The 25,892-nt window shown below is 36.0% G+C and overlaps 1 protein-coding gene across 3 annotated transcripts in view; it reads left to right on the forward strand.

Moving 5' to 3' along the window:
• The window catches only part of ANLN (anillin, actin binding protein), a 54,925-nt gene that overhangs the window by 8,952 nt on the left and 20,081 nt on the right, over positions 1–25,892 (forward strand). Inside the window, exons 4-21 of one of the 3 annotated variants that reach the window (XM_067746711.1) lie at positions 4,020–4,399; positions 5,563–5,791; positions 7,852–8,042; positions 8,315–8,422; positions 11,947–12,070; positions 16,164–16,274; positions 16,986–17,215; positions 17,918–18,063; positions 18,339–18,486; positions 18,825–18,960; positions 19,609–19,791; positions 20,764–20,890; positions 21,551–21,599; positions 21,692–21,748; positions 22,357–22,395; positions 22,631–22,652; positions 23,567–23,670; positions 24,420–24,473. In XM_067746711.1, the coding sequence (XP_067602812.1) occupies positions 4,020–4,399; positions 5,563–5,791; positions 7,852–8,042; positions 8,315–8,422; positions 11,947–12,070; positions 16,164–16,274; positions 16,986–17,215; positions 17,918–18,063; positions 18,339–18,486; positions 18,825–18,960; positions 19,609–19,791; positions 20,764–20,890; positions 21,551–21,599; positions 21,692–21,748; positions 22,357–22,395; positions 22,631–22,652; positions 23,567–23,670; positions 24,420–24,473 (2,438 nt within the window). The remainder of the gene's footprint in view (positions 1–4,019; positions 4,400–5,562; positions 5,792–7,851; positions 8,043–8,314; positions 8,423–11,946; positions 12,071–16,163; positions 16,275–16,985; positions 17,216–17,917; positions 18,064–18,338; positions 18,487–18,824; positions 18,961–19,608; positions 19,792–20,763; positions 20,891–21,550; positions 21,600–21,691; positions 21,749–22,356; positions 22,396–22,630; positions 22,653–23,566; positions 23,671–24,419; positions 24,474–25,892) is intronic. The other 2 variants (XM_067746713.1, XM_067746714.1) reach the window with 2 other exon arrangements.

Consider the following 25,892-nt stretch of genomic DNA (forward strand, 5'->3'; position numbering starts at 1 on the left):
ATCTATATCCTGAGTATCCATTGCTCGCAAATGGTTTGTATATCAATATATATTTATCAGTTGGTTGTGTTCTCATCGAAGTAGATGATGATGAGGTTCTTAGACTGGTTCACAAAACCCTGATCTTGTAACGGAACCATCTTATATTTGCAATAAAAACAGGAGAGAATAAACTATACTCTTGGCATTATCAGCATTGCTGCCCTTCAGCTGTGTATTCAAGAAATCCTATTTCATGGATTCACTAATTAAATAACCTTGAGTGACTAAGGTATGCAATGCTGTTCAATAGGGGAGAAAGAAAACTTCAGAAAACATTTCTCGAGCACCTGCAAAGCATGTTTTCATGCTAAGATGCCAGAGACAGATAAAGTGACCTGATCTTTGCCTTTCATGGGTCCATAATCTGATGGAGAGCTTATCTCCTACCTTGTTACATAAAAAGCCTTGGGATGACTTACAAAAATACCTATATTAAAAATGGGAAAAATGAAGAAATCAAGGTGAAGAGAAGGAAAAACAAAGTGAAGGGTAAAGTTAGTTTATTAAATACAGGCCTTAAGGTCCTCCTCACTTGCTAGAGATGGTTCAGAACTTGCTAGCAGCCAGTGCAGAGAGGTGAAATGCTATCAATTACATGACTAATGTTTATTAAAAAACAAAACAACAGAGCCGTGGTTGGCACTAAGACCTAAGAGAACTTTCTTCCCTGGGTCCTAAAGATAACTGTGGGAGCTAGTGAAGGTGTAAGGTTTCTCAAGGTAGGCAGATAGCTGGCTCCAGGCTCATTTCAGTAAATGCAGTTCTAAAGTGAGCCAGCACAGTGCAGGTAGACAGCTCGGTGACGACTGGGCCTTACCCGAGGAAGCCAAGCCTTGGCTTTCAGCCCAGCTCCTATGGATCAGAATCATTCAGACCACTGGACTGGAATCTCAGGAGTGCGGTGGAGCCCTGGGGTGTGCTTTTTATTCCTTCCTTCCTTCTTTCCTTCCTTCCTTCCTTTCTTCCTTCCTCCCTCCCTCCCCCCTCCCTCCCTTTCTTCCTTCCTTCCTTTCTCTTTTTTTAAAGCTCTGTAGGTAATTCTGACACATAGCCAGAATTAAGACCAAGTGATCTGAGGAAATGGATGGGCTACATATATTTCAGGCAGTCTTCCATAAATATCAATTCTTTTAACTGAAATTTTGATAAGTATTGGATAGAAAAACATTTAAGATGATCCCTTCTGGCAGTGATGATAATCTCAAGAGCAAACACTTACTGTGTGAAATGCTAGGCGTTCTAAATATTTTAAAATTCTAACGTAGGGCTTCCCTGGTGGCGCAGTGGTTGAGAGTCCGCCTGCCGATGCAGGGGACGCAGGTTCGTGCCCCGGTCTGAGAAGATTCCACATGCCGTGGAGCGGCTGGGTCTGTGAGCCATGGCCGCTGAGCCTGCGCGTCCGGAGCCTGTGCTCCGCAGGAAATCTTTTCTGGAGAGGCCACAACAGTGAGAGGCCCGCGTACCGCAAAAAAAAAAAAAAATTCTGTAATATAGCATTTAATTCTTACAACAATCTTATGACATACATACTACTTTTTCTTCATGTTGTAGAAGAGAAGACTGGGTTCAGAGAGACTAAGGCGCCTGTCCACAGTCAGCAGCAGCTAAAATGCAAACCCCAGTTGTCTGACTCTAGGGCTCAACTTTTATGACCTGCCTGATGTTTTGGGGTGTGTTAACAGGGTGCTGAGAGTCCACGTTGTAAATTATACCTATTTATTTTAGTGGTGGGTGGGGTTAACCATGCTTCTTTATAACGTCTGAGGAGGCTAACCAGTAAATGTGCCTGAATAGAAGAATGTTCCATTTCTGTTTTGTAGGAAATATCTATGGGCAGAGGACTGGAGATTTTCCTTTTAAAAAAAAGAAAGAGGGTTGTGATTTAGTGCATGATCAAGAATACAACCAAGGCCCTAAACATTCTAGAGAAGGAAGCTTTGCAGCAGTGATTTCGAATATGTTGAAAGCAAATGTTAACAAATGTCCACCTCGACCTTGAAAATAAATCTCATTAAGGCATCATAGCCTGTCTAATTTTAAGCATTGAAACTTATGAATAAAGTGTGATGAATGATTTAGTGAGTACTATACAGGACTGTGGGTATAGCCAATTTAAAGGTTTGAGGGATTATTCCAAAATATAATTTATCTGAAGCCTTTCTTTCTGACAAAGAATAGTTAGAGGAGCTAGAGCTATTAAGCCCATTCCTAAAACATAACAGTAAAACTGTCGTCTACTTAGAGGACAGTGCTTATTCTAAAGAAAATGATGAAGGTATGCAAAAAGGTATTGTAGGGAGGGTGGTGGTCAGGAAATCTTTTCTGGAGGAGGCAGAGATAATTAACCTGGACTTTGAGGGGCAGCTGGCTTCAGACAGTGGAGATATTCTAGGCAAAAACAACAGAACGGATGAAAAGCACAGAGGTACCGTGAGCATACTATGTGTATAAAGAGTAGGTATTCTGGTATATAGTTCATGTGGTAGAAAAGCAAGAGATGAATTTGAAGAAAGCAGCCGGGTCCGGAGCATTTGGAATTTAACCAGGAGGTGATGGAGAGGAACTGAGAGAGTTTAAGTAGGCAAATGTTTTAGAAAGGTCACTCTGGGCGTCAGAATTGAGGAGGGATTGACGAGGGCAGAGATTCCAAGCAGGAACACCAGTTAGAAGGCCAATGCTGTAATTCAGGCATAATGATGAAGGCCTGTGAAAGTGGAGAGGAGGCTGCATTTGAGAGATTTAGGAGATAGAATCTGTGGGACTTAATGACTGGTTGGTGGATGGTAAGGGAGAAGGGGGGAAGAGGCGTGATGAGGAGGAATGTGTTAGGGGCAGTTTTAACTTCAGATATATTATTTGGGGTGTCCGTGGGATAGTCAAATGGAGGTAGCTGGTAGTTAGAAGGAGACCACGAAGGACAGGCCGCAAAGACAGAACTAATAGAGGATGATGTCACGTGGAAATACAAGGCCCACAAAGTGTGTGGGCATCTGGTGAAAATAGCAAAAGCAACTTCAGGGCAGTGGTGTAGGCAGAAGGCATGTTGAAGGGAGTTGAGTGGTAAGTGAATATAGTGCAGGGAAAGAGGGACAGTACCTAAAAGGGGGTATACATTGATGAGAGGATGTTTGGGTTTAGCTTTAAGATGAGAGAGACTTGAGCACAATTATGTGTAGAAAAAAAAGTTTGTAGAAAGGAAGAAGGGGTTATTTGGAGCGAGATCCCTGAGAAGGTTTTGGAGGAGTAGAATTGAGAATTCTGGCAGAATTATAAGCCTTGGACAGCAGGAGGGCTATCTGTTCCATTGACTGAATTTTTGGAATAGAAAGTGCCGTGAACTTTGACTGCCCTATATACTCTGTGCATACAGGCCTTCGTAAGTTAAGTATCGCTTATTTGACATTTATCTCCCAATGAAGTAACTGTGCAGAAAAACATATTAGTCTAACCCTGTGCTATCCAATACCATAACCGCTAGCAATATGTAGCTTTTAAACTTAAATTAATTAAAATGAAATGAAGTTTCTTATTGCTCTTACCACAATTCAAATGCTCACTAGCCATATGTGGTTAGTTGTTACTGTATTAGACACCATGGATATAGAACATCTCCATCATTGCAGAAAGTTCTGTTGTACAGCACTGGTCTAATACATTTTTAAAACAAATATGTTGAATATGTAATCTTAAGTTGTGCAGTGTTATAACATCATAAATTAATCCTAAAAATATAACCTAAATCTATGGTGTCTTATAGATTCATAATCCATCAAATAATTGAAAAAAAATAGGTGTAACAAAGTGTTCTTTTTTTTTCTTTTTTAAATTTGGATTAAGTATCTGATTTGAAAATATATTGTCAAATTTAAGCAGTTTGGTAGTTTCATGCATATGAGAAAAGCTTTTTTTTTTTTTGAGTGATCCCTTTATTACACACATATATAACTCATGAATTTTAACTTCTAAAACATTTTCAGATGATATACACGAAAGCTCACCCTTCTCAGCAATGCCATCAGAGGCTACCTCCCCTCCCAAACCATCCCTTTCAGATGCCTCAGCAACTCCAGTTGGGAGAAAGGGCCGTCTAGCCAACCTTGCTGCAACTATTTGCTCCTGGGAAGATGATGTAAAAAACTCATCTGCAAAGCAAAACAGTGTACAAGAACAGCCTGGTACCACTTGTTTATCCAAATTTTCCTCTGCAAGTGGAGCATCTGCTAGGATCAATAGCAGCAGTGTTAAGCAGGAAGCTACATGCTGTTCCCAAAGGGATGGCGATGCCTCTTTGAATAAAGCCTCATCCTCGAGTGCTGTGGGTGCATCTTTGATTAATGTTGCAATTTCCAGCTCTGGGGTAAGTATACATAATTTTGGTCTTTGGAAACTTTTTTTGTTGTTATGAGTAATAATTTATATATATGTGTAAGTATGCATTTTATAACTTTTAGATAGGATGTTTATATGTATTTTTAGAGTATTTCATAGAAAGTAAAAATCATAAATTTGGTATTCTGTCCCAAGGTAAATTAGCAATTGACAACTAAATTACACGAATTTAATGTAACTCCAAAGTATATACTATGGAATGGTGGAACCTCTTCTTAGTCATCAGGGAGAGCCTGAAAATTACTTTCTCTATTAGAATGCTCTATGTATGTGTATAAATACAAGAAAGACATCAAATATCTCTGAAAACTATAGCAGTAGTTACCTCTAGAAGGCAATTGTCAAGGGTGGGCGTGATACCTTTACTGTATATTGTCTTGAAATGTTTGAAAGATTACCTTGCCCATGTGTTATCTCAACGTTTTTTTAAAAAATATGAAAAAACCAAAACAGAAAAAAATGTTGTGTTTCTGAGCATTATCTTTAAGTGTAGAGCCAGGTTTTGGAATTAGACAGACCTGCATTCAATCCCAGCCCTTCCACATAATTAGAAGTGTGGCTTTGGAGAGTTACTTAATCTTGCAAAACTTTATTTTTCCATTTGTAAATTGGGAAAGAAAGGGTTTGGGAGGATTAAGTGAGATAATGTGCATAAAGCACTTAGTATGGTGCTTGGCACATAGTAAGTACTTAATAACTTATAGTTCACCTTCAAGTACATGATACAATTTTGTCAAGTTAATATTGATTTAATTAAAATGCAAATATATAGGTAATTTGACCTAATACAGTTAACATTTATAAAGGTACTAGTGTGATAATATAAAATAAATTGTTTTTTAAAATAGTGAGTGACCCTATCCCTCGTAGTAAATTACCCATCAGTATATTATGCAGACTAAACTACATATTATAATTTGAATAATGGCATTTTCTAAGTTAATTTTTTTCAAACCTTTCCAATTGGTTTGATCTATTAGAGAGTAAGAAACTTTTTTTCATGAGTTTACATAAAGGCTACCGAGCATATAGGATTTGAGTTGTTTTTTTATAGGATTTGAGTGCTTTTTATAGAACTACCTTTAGATATTGTGAATGTTGTTATTTACCCTAAGTATTATCATGTTTCAGAAAGCTACTTCTTCCCCAGTGAAATCTTCTACTACATCCATCACCAGTGCTAAAAATTGTGAGGTACAAAATCCTGAACTACTTCAAAAAACCTCTGTTAGTCCTCTTAAAACAGAGGTGTCAAAATCAACTGAGAGGTCACCTGTATCCCGGACAGTTCGGCCCAAGGAGGAATTAAACAGAGAAATTTGTCTGCAATCTCAACCTAAGAACAAATCTACAACACCAGGTAACATATTTTTTAAAAAATCTAAAGTACTGCTGACTATTTTCAGTGTGTCTGTTCTTAGCATTTTAAATATCCAATTGTTCATGGTACATTGTTGGTTTGCCAGGGCAAATGCCTGAACGTATCAAGTGAGACTTATTCAAAGTCAGCTTTAATTGATAGAATGAATGTTCATTAATGTACAGTAATGTACAGTTACTGGTCAAAGTGTTTAACTTGTTACATTTTAACAGTTTAAACATGCTTTTTTCTAGAATGACCATGCTAGATACTTTCTTCTATACTTTTTGATGCAGACAAAGCATATACAACTGGAAATCACATTTTAAGGATATAATGGAGAAGCGTTCTTATAACCAAGCGTGCAAAGCAGTGCTTCTCAAACTTCACTATGAAAGCACCCATAGTAGCAAAGGGAAGGGAATATGTATACAAATGACTCCACTCCCATTTAATTTATATGTGTGTATATTGTATGTGAATGTATACATATGAAAATTCAATTTTACTATGGTAAACTGATGCTCCAGGGAGTCCATATTTATCTTGTGGTGACTTACACCTTCTGCTATACCCCCGCATGCTATTGGTTGAGAAACATAGGACTAAAAAAATATGGTTCAAATATAGGGTAATATAGTGTACTTTGAGCTATATTCTTTTTCATTAGAATTGCTTTCGGAAAGACTGTGTTAATTCTACATTTTAACTTCTTAAAGATACAATCTCTCCAGAAATAATAGTTCATCATAAAAGAGAAGTAGTCAGAGAGATGAGAGTGGGGAATCCATTAGTTATGGGGTAAGTAGAAACCAGCAGTCAGTTTCCAGATGAGCCAAAATGAGAATTGGAAACAATAGCAAAATCCCCATGTGAAATTGGACTATGACGCCCAATTTTCTAAAGACTTACGGCATAGATAAGAACGGCATAAAGGGCATTGTTGGGAATTCCCTGGTGGTATAGTGGTTAGGACTCGGCGCTGTCACTGCTGGACATGGGTCTAATTCTGCCCTTCACCTGTTTTTGCAAATAAAGTTTTATTGGAACACAGCCATGGCCATTTACTGTCTGTGGCTGCTTTCATGCTTCAGTGCAGAGTTGAGTAGTTGTGACAATGGCCGTATGGCCTGCAAAGCCCCAAATATTTACTCTTTGGCTACTTATGGGAAAATGTTTGCCAGTTAATCATATAGGTAACCTCCTTTTATGTAGTGCAACCCTAGCATTCTTATAATGGAGGTGGTGTATATCCCATTTGTTCTATTTTAAATGGCTCTCATACTATTTTAAATGAGTACTGTTTTAAGACTTTATAAAATCAAGACATCCTTTGATAAAGTAAATTATCCCTAATTATTATTTTTGAAAGAGAAAAAGGATTTAATCACTGGATTTTCATGTTAGACTTCCTAAAAGCAAGAAAATAAATTGGGCTGTAGAAATATTAGCAGTTGGGTTATCATGACCAGGATACTTGGTTGTTAGGGTTATTATTAATGCACATACAGTCAATTTCCAATCATCTAGGTTCTGATTATTTAGTTTAAGGGTTTTCTAATCCCTACTGTCCTCTTACTCTACTTTTTAAAAATTCTTCTTCTTGTTTTAATTAAAGAATTAAATCCTATAAAACAAATTTTAGGACATGGAATTAAACAGTGTGGTAAAAAAACTTTCTTTTTTAAGTTTTCTTTTTTTTGTGTGGTACGCGGGCCTTTCACTGTTGTGGCCTCTCCCGTTGCAGAGCACAGGCTCCAGATGCGCAGGCTCAGCGGCCATGGCTCACGGGCCCAGCCGCTCCGCGGCATGTGGGATCTTCCCGGACCAGGGCACGAGCCCGTGTCCCCTGCATCGGCAGGCGGACTCTCAACCACTGCGCCACCAGGGAAGCCCTTTTTTTAAGTTTTTTGAACTATTTTCTTTCTGTTTACTTTCTGAATGAATATTCCTAGTAGAATCAAAGCATTTTGGAGCTGACATGGATTTAGAACTTTTCCCATAGAAATCATAATTGTTACTTATTCTAAACAGCCTCCCAAAAATGTGTGCATTTTTAGGAGGAGCAGGAATTAAGCCTTTCCTGGAACGCTTTGGAGAGCGTTGTCAAGAGCACAGCAAAGAAAGTCCAGCTCGTTGCACACCCCATAGAACTCCCATTATCACTCCAAATACAAAGGCCATACAAGAAAGATTATTCAAGCAAAACGCATCTTCATCTACTACTCATTTAGCACAACAGCTCAAGCAGGTATGGCTTACTGCTTTTAACATTATTCATTACATGGTCTGAGCATAGAACCTAGAAGTCAAACTGAATTCTGACTCCAGTCTTTTTGACTGGAGATAAATAGCATCTTGATTCTCTGTATCACTTATTTCAAATTAGAAATATTATTGTCCTATATTCTGTGTGTATTTTGAACTTTTTAACCTGAAAACTGAGGACAAGTTTAGTAGAATTTGAATATTATTAAACATATTTTTGGCTCTTGTGTAAAATAGAGCTTTTGATGATTTTAGGAACGTCAAAAAGAACTAGCATGTCTTCGTGGCCGATTTGACAAGGGCAGTTTATGGAGTGCAGAAAAAGGCGAAAACTCAAGAAGCAAACAACTAGAAACCAAACAGGTAATGTAAACAAGAAATGTAAAAGTGAACTTGTTACCAAAGTAGTGCTGGGATTTAACTTGTGGTTCTGTATTGTAAAATAATTCTTTATATACTATCTTGTTCCAATTAACTATGCAGCTTTCCATTCATAAACTCCTTAAATGGTCATGCCAACTTTGCTTTTCTTTTGTGATATTTTGCCATTTAATGGAACTTTTAACCATGTTTACTGATGACCTACTTAAAATCAAATTTAAAAGGTATTCTCATCATTCAGTTGATTTCAGATTCCTTTTAACATTCTATTTAGATGCTGGTTTTCAAATGTTTCTCAGAATCTACTTTTCTCATTAATGATTATATATCTCTCTCCAAATACCATACTTTTAGACTATCTGTAATTCTTTCGGTCACCAAATACCTCCCAGATTTCTCTTTACTCGTATTACTTCTGGTCAAATTTCATTGGTAAGCCTTCAACAAAATCCCTACTGTGTTAAACTATCTTTTGTTTCATCTACATGCCTACTGTGTACAAAATACTGTGTTAGGAGATATATATATATATATGTATATACACATTTTACTTTCAGTTTTATTGAGATATAACTGACATACAGCACTGTAAATGTTTAGTGATTTGACTTACATACATTATGAAATGATTACCACAATAAGTTTAGTGAACCTCCATCATCTCATAGATACAAAATTAAAGAAATAGAAAAAAACATATTTTCCTTGTGATGTGAACTCTTAGGATTTACTCTCATAACATACAGCAGTGTTAATTATGTAAATCAGGTTGTACATTATATCTCTAGTACTTATTCATCTCATAACTGGAAGTTTATACCTTTTGACCACTTTCATCCAATTCCCCCTTCCCCTACCCCCTCCTTTGGTAACCACAAGATGATCATTTTTTCTATGAGTTAGTTTGTTTGTTTTTGAAGTATAATTGACCTACACCACTATGTTAGTTCTTGTTGCACAGTACAGTGATTCGATGTTTCTATACATTACAAAATGATCACTACAATAAGTCTAGTTACCACCTGTCACTGTACGAAGATATTACATTATTATTGACTGTATTCCCAGTGCTGTACCTTTCATCCCTGTGATTCATTTATTTTATAGCCGGAAGTTTGTACCTCTTAATTTTCCTGTGTTAGGATGTATTTTTAAGCTAAAAATAATAGAACTATATTTAACGTGGCTACCAGTAGAAATAGAATAATACATTTATTCTTTGAGAAGGATCTATTTGATTTTTTTTTTTTTTTATCAGTTCCCTTGCTTAACAAATCATGTTTCTCAAGGTCCTGATCTCAACCATTTTTCTTGTCTCACTTGTCCTGGAACATCTCTTTCCCATCCTCATATCTAGCTTCAGTCAATCACAGAAATGCTGATAATGCTTGGCTATTCTGCCCTCATCTCTCTCCTGAACTCTAGTTGAGCTTTGGTTGGCTGGCAGAGCTTTCTGTGCTTTGCTGGAATATCTTCCCCATGTAGTCTCTGTCTTCACTTAGGGCTTTACTCTATACTTCCTCATCTAAAACAATCTGGCAGTACCTCCTTGGCTCCTTCCTCTTGTTACTGTGTCTTCCCACCTGCTGGCCTCTAGCACATGCACACATAAGCACACACACATCCAGTGATATATTTTCTAAGTATGTCACCAAGCTTCCTTGTCTTGTGTATTTTCCTCTGCCATTGCCTTAATCATTAACATAGCTTTGTGTGAACACCCTGCTTTTAGTCTGGCTTCTCTCCAGTCCATCTAACCCACTGCTGCTAGAAAAATATTTCTAAAAGGCAGATAGGCATGTATTCCCCTGCTTAAAATCCTGGAGAGCTCCCCATAGCTAACATCAGAAAAATGTCTAAAGTGCTTGGCTTGATATCTAGAATCATTCCGAAATCTGGCTTCTCTTCCCTGCTCCTCCACATGTGTGCTTCAGTCCTGCCATGCAGACTATTTGTAGTCTCTCGAGTGTACGCATATTTTCAGATCTCTTTGTCTTTGACTCGCTAGTCTCTCTGGATGAAATATCTCTGTGGTGAGCTCCTGCTTCATTAAGAATAGGTTAGATTTTAATTCCCTCTGGAATTTTTTACTTGGCCCTTTTCCCAGTCCCCCTCCTGCTTTTTTGGGCCCATGTCATCCTGTTTTTACCTCACTGGAATATTTATCCTCCTATAATTGTTTTAACTTTGTTTTTCACCACTGTCTATGAGAGCCTTATTCATCTCTGTCTATGTTCTCAGTGCTTGACTCACAGTAGGAGCACAGTAAATTTGTCTTTGGAAGAAGGAATGAATGGGCTAATCCTTCCTATCAGCATAGAGCAAGCTATTATCTGTGATCTTAAAACAAAAACAACTCTTTTGATCTCCTATTCCCCTCCCTTTCTTTGCCTCCTTTTCATCCAGACTCTTCCAAAAGGGTGTCTCTACTTGTATCTTGAGTTTTTCTCTTCCCTTCTCTCTTGATCTCTCCACTCAGGCTTTCACCACTACCCGTATCAAATTCACCAGTGATCTTCAGTAATCAGTTTTCAGGTGTTTAACTTGACCTATTATTAGCAGCATTTGACATTGTGAATCACTCTCTTCTGTTTGAAGCACCTTCTTCACTTGGTTGCCGGTAGGTCATAGTCTCATGGTTTTCCTTCTACATCTCTGGAAAATAAAAAGCAATCTTTCTTAAATGATTTTTTTGTTAAATGATTCCTGATAAACCTGTGGAATCCCTCCCCAGGCAGTTGCACATATACATGTAAAGAAAATTCTGAACACAGTAATGGGGAGTTCAGGAGTCTCCCCACCTCAGAACTCATCTGTGGTACCCACAGAAAGAGCAGCCAGAAGATGGGAGGGAAAAGCAGTTGAGTATGGCATAACTGAAGTCAAGGGAAGAAAGAGCCTTTCAGAAGGGAGGAGTGGTTGGTATTGCCAAGTGTTTGTTGTCAGACGTAGCCTGGACTGAGACCACTGGGTTTTGAAATAAGGAGCTTGTTGTGACTTGGCAGAGCCTTTTAATGAAGTGGTGAGGGTAGAAAGCAGGTAGTAGTGGGTGAAGAGCAGGGTCCAGGAGTATAGGCAGTCCTCAGAAGTTTGGTTCTAAAGGGAAGGGAGCAAGGAGGTGGTGGCTAGAAAGGGTCGAGGAAGTGGCCTGTGGTTTTGCTTGTATTTGTTTTGTTCTTTCTGAGGAGACAATTATTTTTTCCCAATATGTGGCTTTCACCTGAATTGGTTTATCTAAAGCTGAACTCTGATGTGGATTTTCATTCTCTCTTGCCTACTGGTCTCTAAAAAAGATTTTACTTACTATTAATTACCAAGAATATGAACTAGCACCGAGGCCTTTTGTGTTCTAAACATGGCTGGACCCTTTCACATTCATTATCTGTTTTGTTCTGAGGAAGCTTATATAGAACAATGACTCTTACTTGTTTCATTTAATGACATGTAAAAAGACAAAATTTATAGTTTTGAGAGGTAAAGTTTATCTCTTCATTTGCTTTTTGCAGGAAATTCACTGTCAGAACACTCCCCTCAGAAAACAAGTTGGTCCAAATACCCCATCACTTCCAGTAACAGAAAAGGTGACAGAAAATCAGACACCAGCACAACCTTCTAGTATAGAACCTACGGGTAAGCGTTTTCTATTTCTCCTTCACTTAAAATGTAGATTTCAGTCTACCATAGTTTTGGAAATTAGATTGGAAAGCAGAAATGCTGTTTTAGTGTAAAAAGAGAGATTCATTTCTTCATTTCCACTTACCTTCTCATTTCTAGCCATGCAATATCCTTCTTCCTTAATTATCTTTGCAGAGTGAGAACGCATACACTTGATGAGAGTGTAAATTACTATAAGTATTTTTTGGAGAAAAATTCAGTAATATCTATTGAATTGTAAAGTGTGTGTGCTCTGCAAGTGTTTCTGTAAGTTGAATTCTTAGAACTAGTGTGCACAGGTGTATGTACAAATATATTAATTGTAGCACCATTTGTAAGAGTAATAAGATTTAAATGACCTAAATGCAGATCAGTAGAAGACTGTAAATAAACTGTGCTAATTCCATGTAATCAAGTATTATGTAGCTGCTTAAAATGAATAAGGTAGCTTTGTATGTAATGACATTTAATATATCATAGGCAGTTAAATTTAAAAAAACAGTAGTGGTAAAAAAACATATTACTGAAATTCGCCATCGTAACAATTTTTTTTTTTTTTTTGTGGTACGCGGGCCTCTCACTGTTGCGGCCTCTCCCGTTGCGGAGCACAGGCTCTGGACGCACAGGCTCAGCGGCCATGGCTCACGGGCCTAGCTGCTCCGTGGCACATGGGATCTTCCTGGACCGGGGCATGAACCCGCGTCCCCTGCATCGGCAGGCGTACCCTCAACCACTGTGCCACCAGGGAAGCCCCATCTTAACAATTTTTAAGTGTACAGTTCAGTAGTGTTAAGTATATTCACACTGTTGAGGAACAGATCTCTGGAACTTTCATTTGGCAAAACTGAAACTCTATACCCATTAAACAACAACTCCCCTTTTCCCTCTCCTGAGCCTCTGGTCACCAGCATTCTACATTGTGTTTCTATGAATTTGACTACCTCATATAGATTAGATACCTCATATAAGTGCGATAATATAGTATTTGTCTTTTTGTGGCTAGCATATTTAATTTAGCATAACGTCCCAGGTTTCATCCATGTTGACTTGTCACATGTCAAATGTATGACAGGACTGCCTTCCTTTTTAAGGCTGAATAATATTTTATTGTGTAGATATACCATATTTTGTTTATCCATTATCCATTGATGGACATGTGGGTTGCTTCCACCTCTTGGCCATTGTGGATAGTGCTGTTATGAACATGGGTATGCAAATATCTCTTCGAGACCCTGCTTTCAATTCTTTTGGCTGTATACCCAGAAGTGGGATTGCTTGATCATGCAGTAGTTCTATTTTTAATATTTTGAGGAACTATTATGCTGGTTTCCATAGTGGTCACACTATTTACAGTCTCACCAACAGTGCACAAGCATTCTAATTTCTCCACACCCTCATCAACACTTGTTATTTTTTGTTTTCTTGACAGTAGCTATCCTAATAGGTATGAGTTATTAGCTCATTGTGATTTTGATTTGCATTTCTCCTATGATTGGAAATGTTGAGCATCTTTTTGCATGCTTTTTGGCCATTTGTATATCATCTTTGGAGAAGCATCTGTTCATGTCCTTTGCCCATTTTTAAATCAGGTTGATTTTTTTGTTATTGAGTTGTAGGAGTTCTTATATTCTGAATATTAACCCCTTGTCAAATATATGATTTGCAAATATTTTCTCACATTCAGTAGGTTGATACACAAAACTTTTTTTTTTAAATTGAGGTGTAGTTGGTTGACAATATTATATTAGTTTTAGGTGTACAACATAATGATTAAACATTTTTATAGATTATACTCCATTTTAGTTATCATAAAATATTTTCCATGTGCTGGACAGTATATCCTTGAAACTTACTTATTTTATACATAGTGGTTTGTACCTCTTAATCCCCTACTCCTACCTTGCCCCCGCTCCCACAAAAGTTTTTAAGTTTGATGTAGTCCCATTTGTCTATTTTTGCTTTTGTTGCCTACTTTGTGTTATACCCAGGAAATCATCACCAAATCCAATGTCATGAAGCTTTCTTTCTATGTTTTCTTCTGGGAGTTTTATAGTTTTGAGTCTTACATTATGTCTTTAATCCATTTTGAGTTGATTTTTGGATATGGCATCAGATAAAGGTCCAACTTAATTCTTTGCATGTAAATATCCAGTTTTCCCAACATCATTTGCCCTTTCCCCATTGAATTATCTTGGCAGCCTTGTTAAAGATCATTTGACCATATATGTGAAGTTTTATTTCTGGGCTCGCTCTTCTTTTCCATTGGTCTATATGTCTATCTTTATGCTAGTGTCATACTATATTGATTATTATAGCTTTGTAATATGTTTTGAAATCAGGAAATGTCAGTCTTCTAACTCTGTTCTCTTTCAAAATTGTTTTGGATATTCAGGGTCTCTTGAAGTTCCATATGAATTTTAGGACAGACTTTCTATTTCTCCAAAAAGTGCTGTTGGGATTTTGATAAGAATTGCATTGAATCTGTAGATTGCTTTGGGTAGTATTGACATCTTAACAATATTAAGTCTTCCAGTCCATGAACATGGGATGTCTTTCCATCTATTTGTGTGTTTTTTAATGTCTTTCAGCAATATTTTGTACTTTTCAGTATACAAGTCTATCACCTCCTTGGTTAGGTTTATTCCTAAGTATTTTATTCTGTTTGATGCTATTGTAAATGGAATTGTTTTCTTAATCTGCTCTTCAGATTGTTCATTGTTAGTATATAGAAATGCAAATGGTTTTTTTGTGTTGATTTTGTATTCTGCATCTTTGCTCAATTTGTATATTATTCTAACAGTTTTTTTTTGTGTGGAATCTTTAGAGTTTTCTGTATATAAGATCATGTTATCTGTGAACAGAGATCATTTTACTTCTTTTAAAATTTGGATTCTTTTAATTTCTTTTTCTTGCCTATTGCTCTAACTAGGACTTTTAAAAAGCTACGTTGACTAGAAATGGTGAGAGTGGGCTTATCTCTAGCTTGTCTTGTTCCTGATCTTAGAGGAAAAGCTTTCAATCTTTAACCATTAAGTATAATGTTAGCTGTGGGCTTCTCATATATGGTCTTTATTATGTTGAAGTAGTGTTTTTCTATTGCTAGTTAAGTGTTTTTATTGACACTTTTTAAAAAGCGAAAAACAAAATGCAGAACAGCATGTATAGTATGATCACACTATTTACAATAACCAGGACATGGAAGCAACCTAAGTGTCCATCAACAGATGAATGGATGAAGAAGATGTGGCACATATATACAATGGAATATTACTCAGCCATAAAAAGAAATGAAATTGAGTTATTTGTATTGAGGTGGATGGACCTAGAGTCTGTCATGCAGAGTGAAGTAAGTCAGAAAGAGAAAAACAAATACCATATGCTAACACATATATATGGAATCTAAAAAAGAAAAAAAATGGTTCTGATGAACCTAGGGGCAGGACAGGAATAAAGATGCAGATGTAGAGAATGGACTTGAGGACACGGGGAGGGGGAAGGGTGAGCTGGGACAAAGTGAGAGAGTGGCATTGACATATATACACTACCAAATGTAAAATAGATAGCTAGTGGGAAGCAGCGCATAGCATAAGGAGATCAGCTTGGTGCTTTGTGACCACCTAGACGGGTGGGATAGGGAGGGTTGGAGGGAGACGCCAGAAGGAGAGGATATGGGGATATATGTATACGTATAGCTGATTCACTTTGTTATACAGCAGAAACTAACAAAACATTGTAAAGCAATTATACTCCAACAAAGATGTTTAAAAAATAAAATAATGGGAAAATTTTTAAAAAGGATATATACATATGTATACATAGGGGGAAAACTGGAAGAACAAACAATAACCTGGTAATATTAGTGTCCCCTTTCTCTTCTAGGGAAGAAGAAAGAGATGGGAAAGTTAAGAGAAGGACAGAGGGGTGCTTTGGGGGATTCTCTACTTTATGCATTTCTGTATTTGAAATGCATAGCTTTATAATCAGAAAACAAGATATGTAAGATTCCTTAATTGAAAAACTCTAAGTTTTTATATATATATTCATATGGTTTTTCCTTAAATTTTTTTAGGTTTTACTGAATGTGAAATGACGAAGTCTAGCCCTTTGAAAATAACATTGTTTTTAGAAGAGGAAAAGTCCTTAAAAGTAACATCAGACCCAAAGGTTGAACAGCTGACTGGTTGGTTTTTGTTGTTTTCATTCCTTGTCTCTTATTAACTCTGGACACGCTAGGAGAATTAGTATTCTCATATTCAAATATGCAGTGTTCTATATTTCAAAATATGATTTTATAATATTCTTTTTTTTCCCCACTCGGAAATACTCTAGCTTTCACCAAGTACAGTACTGTGAACAGTTATCTTTAGGTCCCAGGCTCCTGTGAAAATCTGATTAAGGCTATCACTCACTTTCAAAGGGAAAGGAAATGTGCTGCCCTTCCACACTCTGCATGTATGGTTAGAGGAATCAGTGGCCCTTGAAGTTTATTTGTGACCCCTGCCCTAAGTGATGTTAATATTTTCCTATTATTGACTGCAATGTGAAAGGGCAGTTCCCAACAATAGAAAAAGAATTATTTGAAAAAATATTTTTTGTAAATCTGAAGCTTTTGGCTATTATCTTGCAGTCTGGGTTTTTAATATTCTTTCTTAAACCCAAAGAATTGAATCAGCTTTTGATAGTTCCCACCTTTATTACTTAGAAAATGTTATTGGAACTTTATATTAGTAGTATTCTATTTCTTTTTGTTTTGTTTGTTTAGGAGGTACTTTTTCATAGGCCTTTTTCTTCCTGTTTATTGAGTAAGCATATGAATGTTAGGTCTTCTCTGTTATCCGTTTAATTCTTAAAGGTCTGAATCACAGTATTTACCTGTTGGAATATTTTTCAGAGGTGGTACGTGAAATTGAGATGAGTGTGGATGATGATATCAACAGTTCAAAAGTAATTAATGACATCTTCAGTGATGTCCTAGAGGAAGGTGAACTAGATGTGGAAAAGAGCCAGGAGGAGATGGATAATGCAGATGCAGAAAGCAGCGAACAGGAAGATGCACTGAATATCTCCTCAATGTCTTTACTTGCTCCATTAGCACAGACAGTTGGTGTGGTAAGTCCAGAGGTAAGAAAGGACTAAATGTAAACAGGCCCAGCACATAAAGAAACTAAGTAAAATTGGGGTCCCTTTTTGTTTTAGTTGGTGCATGGGGATTTGGCACTCAGTAGCCAGGGGTATTTTGCAAACCTGATGTTAATTCTCTTAAAAGAGAGCTTAAAACTCTTCAGTGGTTTCTTTTTGCCCTTAGATGAAATCCAAACTGTAACATGGCTTAAAAGGCCAGACATTTGGGCTCAAATCCTGGCTCTGCCATTAAGCGATGTTTATGGGCCAGGTTATTTAACCTCTTTGCCACAGTTAAATGTTAAATTAGGTTAAAAATATTACCTACATCATGGGGGTGAAGTGCATATTAGGTCATATTAGTATATTAGTATTTAGCACCAGATAGATAACTAACATTTATTGAGAGCTAACTCTACTGTTATAAGCTATCACCCTAAATTGAATAGCTGCACCTTTTTTTGGAGATTGATTCAATTAGAAATATTTTTTAAAAAGAGTTACAAGTGTAGGCTTCAGCTGTCTTTGAACTTTTATTCGTATACATTTTAGGAACTTATTTAAGTTTGCCTTGTTTTTATGATGAATCGGTCAACTTATTGGATGTTTATTTTCTAGTAATAAAGTCATTCAATTCCTCAGGTTTCTCATTTAGAATCAATGTCATCCATAAAATCTAATATCTGATGTGCCTTCCTGCAGAATTTAGTTTCTTCGCCTAGCTGGGAATTGAAAGACACCAGCATAAGTGATGAAAGTCCAAAGCCAGGAAAATTCCAAAGAACCCGTGTCCCTCGAGCTGAGTCTGGTGATAGTATAGGTCATGAAGGTCATGATCTTCCTTACAGGTGAGAACATCTTAGAAGACATTCACTCACTAAGGGTCATGGTTTAGATTGACATAACAAGTTTTGTTATTTATAATTATAGTGTTATTAGTATTAATCTTTATAAAACTTTGAAATAGCTTTGGGAAGACTCTCTTTCACCCAATGGCATTTTCCATTCTAGTGAAGTGTTCTACTGATATGTTGCAATATCAATATTCTGCTGATATGTTCAACAAAGGATAGTGCTTAGTGTGTTGCTGGATTTCTAATAGAGTATAACTTATTTCCTGAAGCATTGATGCATATAGATCTCAAAGAGTCAAAGAAACAGACCGTCCTTCAATAAAGCAGGTGATTGTTCGGAAGGAAGATGTTACTTCAAAATTGAATGAAAAAAAGAATGGCTTTCCTTGTCAGGTTAACATCAAACAGAAAATGCAGGTATGTACTATGGAAAGGGGATTTGGAAGGTTGACAGCGTGAGATGGTGAGCTCCTTGAGGACAAGAGCCCAGCCTTATTCATCTCTGTATCCTGAGTGACTAGGACAGTGTGTGACATGTAGGAGCTCAGGAGCTTACTCCTGAATTCAGTTTGAGAAAAGTCCTCTTTTTTGGTGCATAGTCTAGAAACTTGAACAATGAAACTGTAACATTTTGACTTCCCTCTCTGGAGATTTTGGAAATTACCCAATTGGATAAATTATAATTAAAGTTTAAATAAAGTGAAAATGGTGATTAAAAATGTGAGTTTTTCTCCTCCTTTCATTGGTTTCACTAGGAGCTCAATAATGAAATAAATTTGCAGCAGACAGTGATCTATCAGGCTAGCCAGGCTCTTAACTGTTGTGTTGATGAAGACCATGGAAAAGGGTCACTGGAAGAAGCTGAAGCAGAAAGACTTCTTCTAATTGCAAGTATGTGTGATACACCTGAAACAATTCCAACACAATTTCAAACCAGGAAAAACTCATTTTGTCTAGTATACTCAGAAATTTCTAATTTTAGAGAAAGGGCTTTTTTGATAATCTGTTTCAGCTGATCTATTTTTTGTTTCTTACAAGGTTTGTGAAAACACTACATGTAAAATAAGGTGTAGTTTGCATGAAAAGGTGAAAGAACCTGGAATGCATTTGAAGAAATGAAGTGTAAAGAGTATGCTAAGAATGAATACATGAACTCACACACATACGTACTCTTTATGCACACACACATACATGCTCTGTCTCTGTACCTGTCTATATATATATAGCTAAAAATAAGTACGTGAATTTTGTTGTGTGTATGTGTGGTGATGGATGACAGGGCATGTTAGGGTGGAGAGATTAACCATGCAAGAAAACTGACCAAAAGTTGAAGTATTAAATTACAAGGATTTTGTGAACAGATTGAGCAATCTAGGTTTACCTAACTACCTACCATCTATTTATATGAAGGAAGAGTTACTGATTTTGTCTTTGGTGTTGTATACAGTTGTCACATGAGTGCATTTTCTTGAATTGGTTTAATTTAGAAACAATTGCAGTTTTAATATTTGAAATATTAACTTGAATATTTCTACATAGCTGAGAAGAGAACACTTTTGATTGATGAGTTGAATAAGTTGAAGAATGAAGGGCCTCAGAGGAAGAATAATGCTGGTCCCATATCCCAAAGTGAATTTGTCCCTTCCAAAGGATCAATTACTTTGTCAGAAATCCGCTTGCCTCTAAAAGCAGATTTTGTCTGCAGTACAGTTCAGAAACCAGGTATGGTAATTTTTATTTACTCACTTCTAGATCATATGTTAAATTATGAATTTCACCTAGATTGGAATTGTGCAAATGGGAACAAGTAGAGCATGCATGAAGACACAAGGCTTGTATCTCGGGCCTTTAGTTCCTTTTATGTAGATGGGTGTATAAAAATAACCAAGAAAATTTCATATATGTTCTTACTGATCCATGCAATAACAGACATAGGTCTAACTGAAAGTTAGGCTTGTTAAACATAATATTGAACATAAAATAAATTACTAAGATGAGTTGTTCTGATAAAACAGACCATTTGACTTGCATTAATTTTATTGTGGAAAGTATTGGGCATCTAAAAGAACTTATTTTACTTACTCTATTCTATTTAAAATTCACTCTGTCATGTAAATTTGTTCTTTGAATCCTGAATTACTGGTTATGGGAGTGAAGAGCATCACAGTGTAGATACTTCTATTCAAATTTTATTCCCTTTATTCCTCTAGAATGAATAAATAAACTTTTCTAAGCTATGTATTCTACTTAAAATCATATTTAAACGAAGTGGGTAAAGGAGGTTATGGCACCAGTATCTGAAAAATAGGGCAGGATGGTAACTTTCACAGAAATATAGTATTTTAATCTCAGTTTTGAAATAACAAGCCAGAATTTACCCTTTTGAGATGTATACTATTAGCTAAAGAATTTCGGGTCAATAGGTAAAATTTGAAGTCAGCAGAAACTGAGGAATGTGTAGCGAAGTTATTTCAATTCACTTAAAATGAAGAGACTTGATGATGCTGTTCCAGGAACATGTCTGTCTGCTTATGTCATGTCTTTTTGTGTCTGAAAGGTTGACTTTAGAAAATTTGAAATGAATTTTATGTAAATCAGTTGCAGTATTACTTTATTCATTTGGTCTTTCAGAATGCTAATTAGCTAAATCTGATTTTGCTTGTGCTTATTAGGTAATGTGATTATTTCTTACAGATGCAGCAAATTACTATTTCTTAATTATACTAAAAGCAGGAGCTGAAAATATGGTAGCCACACCATTAGCAAGTACCTCAAATTCTCTTAATGGCGATGCTCTAACATTCACTACTACATTTACTTTGTAAGTAAATTAGGCTTTTGATGGTTCAAACATACTTTTCTTTTTTAATAGAGTTAATACAGTCTAAGCATCCAGGTAGAATTTATAATCTTTGAAATGCAGTATGCGTATTGTTTTTATATGGACAAATAACTCATTTTTCAATTTGTTGGTTTAACTCTTTTATGTTTCCGATCTTTTCTTCCATTGAGTAGCATGTTTCTTCCACGTGACTGTAGGTATTTGATGTTTTGAAGTGTTTTAACATATATATTTACTACACACACACACACACACACACACACACACACACACACACGCAAAATCTGGACCACAATTTTTTAATATATACTTTAAATCTCTTAATGTACTTAACATTAAGTCTCAGTGAAAGACATTTATATTTAGTGTCAGAGATTTATTTTGAAACTGGAGTCAAAATCTAGTTTGGAAGAAAAACTACTTTTATTATTTAAGATCTTGAGTTGTAAAATGCTGAAGAAAATGTTTGACCTGTATTATAGGAAAAAATAGACTGTTCTTACCAGTTTTTATATTCTTTAATAGTTTGTAACTATTGTCTTTAGTTTTAAAACACAGTGAATTCCTTTACTCTCAGCCTTGTAACAGTATTTGTGGCATAATTTTTAATGGCATAATTTGATATTTTTATTTTTCCAGGCGGGATGTGTCAAATGACTTTGAAATAAATATTGAAGTTTACAGCTTGGTAAGCAGTTAAAGCTTTCTAAAGTAACTAATAGTGTATTTTTCTTAAAGACATCAGATTTTAAGTTACTTATGCTTTGGATTTGTGTGTAGGTACAAACGAAAGATCCCTCAGGCCCTGATAAGAAGAAAAAAGCATACAAGTCAAAGGTGAGAATGAAAGAAACCCAGTAGAAATATAATCAGAAATAGGAGATATAATGTCTGTTTACAATTATGTATAATTTTTAATAATTATCAAGCTTTTGGGTCATTTTTATGCCTTAAATTTCTAGTTACTGCACATAATAAGTATAGGTATGAATACTGAGAGTAAACTTGCAGTGAGTGACCATGACCCTAAGTATAAGCTACCGCTATTACTCAGGCTAGACAATTCTGTTTTCTCCATATCTGCTTGACAACTATTATTATCTCTTTAAACTTTTCTCAGGCCTTTCCTCTGAACTCTTGTCTTACTAGCTCCTCTAAACCAGACTTAAGAATGATGTGGTCACTGTAGGCATGAGGAATAGAAACAGCTTTGTTTCTGTCCTTCCTAGCCTTTGCTCTTTTGTTCTTTGTCTAAATCATCATTTAAAAGAATTTTATTTAGCTTTAACAAAAAAGGAATAACAGTGTGGGTAAAGCCGGAATAAAAGACTCAAGTATAACGTATTGATATTTAAGAGTTATTTTCTGTGTGGGAGAATCTCAAGTTTGGTTGGTTTTAATCATAATGTTTAATAGGAAATATACTAAGTTATCTTTTCTTCCAGGCTATTACTCCTAAGCGACTTCTCACATCTGTAACCACAGTAAGTAGAATTTTTTGGAAGTTGAAGTTCCTTGAGAAATCTTCATCTTACACATATGATTGGAAATTGGTTAACCATTTCTAAACCCTAAGTGCTTTGGGAATCTTTAAAATATCCTAAAAGGAAAAAATAATGTTTTCTGAAATATAGTCCTTGTAGTGTTTGTACTTAATATTTAAATCTTTGTATCAAATAAAGAAAATAACTTATGTCCTTCTTCACACCTTTTTTTTAGAAAAGCACCCTTCCTTCTTCAGGTGAGTGAATCTTGAACTATTTGAAACGTTAGGATATAAGCAATCGCATACTTATACATATAGCCGTCTTGATTTATGAGTGTTTACCTTACTCTCCTTTGAATATTTTCTGTATGGTAGTAACATATAAGATTACTGGCGAGAATAACCTGCTGTCTGAAACCACCACGGGCCACCAAACAGCACATTGCTCAGGCTCTAGCAGGCAGTACACATAGGATACCTAGTCACTTGACAACTGCAGCAGGTAGCGTTACTCTTCACCCTATCTTCTCTTGTTCTGTAGATTTGTTTTGTGCTATCCACACTGAGGAGTTCACCTGTTTTAACTTTACTGATCATGACTGGCATCGCATCATGTCAGAAAAGCATCTTTCTAGTTCACTGGAAACTGGAGTGCCAGTAGGCCAGGGAAGACTTTTCCAGAGTGGCATTAGGCCTAAATTTTCCAAAGGGGATTAGGACTGAGCTGGTTTCACTCACCTTTGGACTTTTGGTCTCTGTTTCTTGGCACAAGAGAATAACTAAGAAGAACCGTGCAGATAAAGTCCTGCTGCTCATTATGTCATCCTAGACTACAGCAGTGAAGGTTTTCATATCTCTCATAGGAAAATTGCTTTTTATGCACACGTTTTTAGGTTCTATATCTTTAAAAACACATCTGTCTCAAATGTTAAGATGTGCCTGTACCTCACTTACATTAAATATAAATACTTAACAGTTTTCTTTCATTAGGAAATGTGTTGATGTTTTATTCCCCCCACCCTGCCCCACCTCCATATTTAGAGATGGAGGAAAATGAAGCAGTTTTTTCTGTGGCAGTTTAATTTCATTCTGTTAGAGTGGGGTGAGGAATTGTTATTTATACTTAACCAAAGTCACTCTGAACTAAACTTCATTTCCTTTTTCTTTAGTTATGGCCAGTCTTAATGCTGTGCGTACCAGCAACTTTGCCCTTGTTGGATCTTACATGCTGTCATTATCTTCAGTAGGAAACACAAAATTTGCTCTGGACAAGGTAATCCAAATTTATTTATTTATTTATAGAAAAATTAGGTCCGTGAAAATGTCCCATTACTTTCAAGTATTTGAAATCTTTGGCTGAATATGTATGTTCTCAGAATTGTACATTTTAATTAGACATGGGTTTAGCTGCATGATATGTTTTTTGATGTTGGAAGTATTTCTCCCCTGTATCTTAATAGTTAAGTCTTCAAAGCAGCATATATTGGTTTATTCTAAGTGTCAATTCTGACTAAGAAAGTATTGCTTCTTGCATATAGATGTTAAGCTTACAGTTTTAAACATAGTTTCTTGCCCATTTGAAACCAATATTTTGAAATGACTAACATTTTTTGGATTTAGTTTTGACAAGATAGGGAAAGATAGATTAATTTCTTGGAAAAGTACTCATGAATCTAAGGGATTTCCTTCCCGTACTTTCCAAGTTTAAGACTTCATAGTTCAGATCTGTGTAGTGTCACTACCATATTGAGTGCTTTTTCACCACACTGGAAAGACTAAATATTTAATAGCTAACGAGACCATTTTAAGTAGTAAGAGAAGTAGAGGCAAACTTTAGTCCTAGTGTCGGCTTCTGTTGTATAATACAGACTATTCAAAAATATTATAAGAGATTTCTGTAGTTAGAATATAACGATGTTTAAAAAAATTCATGTAACTTTTAATTTAGTAGTTCAACTAGTTTAACAAATTGAGTGATTCTGGGTCTTTTTTTCTCTTTGTCTTTTATTTTGTTTGTTTTAGATAAATTATGATGTTAAAGAGCGAGAGCTACTGGGCTATATGTTCCAGGAAAAGGTTGCCATATTTTCTTTGCTTGAAACTAATGAGCTTAAAAATTAGTCCTTAATTTTTGGCCCTTATGTATTTGTTTTACTAACCACTCTCATGTCTTCTTGGTTATTTTGAATAATTAAGGACATTATGTAAATTATTCTTTCTTTAGATCCTTGTAGATGGGCATCTTTTTCTTTAGTCTCATAATTCTTTAAAGCTTTCTTAAAAGTTCTCTAGTTTTTTTCATGCCTGTTTGGTATTTGGGCTTTTATATTCTTTTTTCATGTTATAATTCTTTAAGATTCTATCGTCACTTCAGCATTGATTTTTCCGGGTACCAAATGCCAAATTAATAACTATGTCTAAAACTAAAATTTATTCAGTATTGTTGACCTCCTCTTTATTGAAAGAACTATTGGTAATGTTTTAAGTAAAAGTAGACAACGTCTGTGGTCTTAATTGGCTAATAGGTGTGTTGCTATGTAGTTGATGCTCTGTTTATTAATTTTAAAATTAAAATTCATTTAATGCTAAAATTATACTAAATATATTCATATATTATAGAAATTTTTTTTAGGATTTTTAATATCTTTGTGAAGATCAATCACAAGTATCTTGTGGGTGTATAGATATGCTAATTTGCAAAAGGCTGGATAGTACTTTTTGTTTTATTTTAAATTCTTTTTTTTCTTTTTTAATTTTTCTTTTTGGCTGCCTTGTGTCTTCGTTGCTGCACGCAGGCTTTACCTAGTTGCAGCGAGTGGTGGCTACTCTTTGTTGTGGTGCATGGGCTTCTCATGGTGGCTTCTCTTGTTGCGGAGCATGGGCTCTAGGCATGCAGGATTCAGTAGTTGCAGGGTGTGGGCTCAGTAGTTGTGGCTTGCGGGCTCTAGAGCACAGGCTCAGTAGTTGTGGCGCGTGGGCTTAGTTGCTCCGCGGCATGTGGGATCTTCCCAGACCGGGGATCGAACCCGTGTCCCCTGCATTGAGAGGTGGATTCTTAACCACTGCACCACCAGAGAAGTCGTATTTTAAATTCTTAAAACAACATTTGCAAATTAGGTAAACATAAGGACTGGAGTTCTGTGAACTGTATTCCTTACTCGGTGTTGTCCCATAGCCAATTTCTATATATGTAAGAGATTTCATGAATCTCTAAAATGAAAGAGATTTCAATGACATATGTTAAATATAGACTGATTGCTCTTTAAAAATTTTTTTCACTGCCATTTTAATTTAAAACGTCACACAAATTAAAAATAAATTACTTGTCCATTCTCTTAAAAAATTTTTTGAAATTATAACTTAAATATCCAGCCACCCAATCTGAGTGTAAAATCAAATCAGTTTAATGGTTGTGTCCAATACTGTAAAGTCTCTTCCTGAGTCAAATACAATATAATTTAGATGAAAAATTTGTCATAGATGTGCTTTTTTGAG

This window comes from Pseudorca crassidens, chromosome 8 (genome assembly GCF_039906515.1).
Source record: "Pseudorca crassidens isolate mPseCra1 chromosome 8, mPseCra1.hap1, whole genome shotgun sequence".
NCBI classification, from domain to species: Eukaryota; Metazoa; Chordata; class Mammalia; order Artiodactyla; family Delphinidae; genus Pseudorca; species Pseudorca crassidens.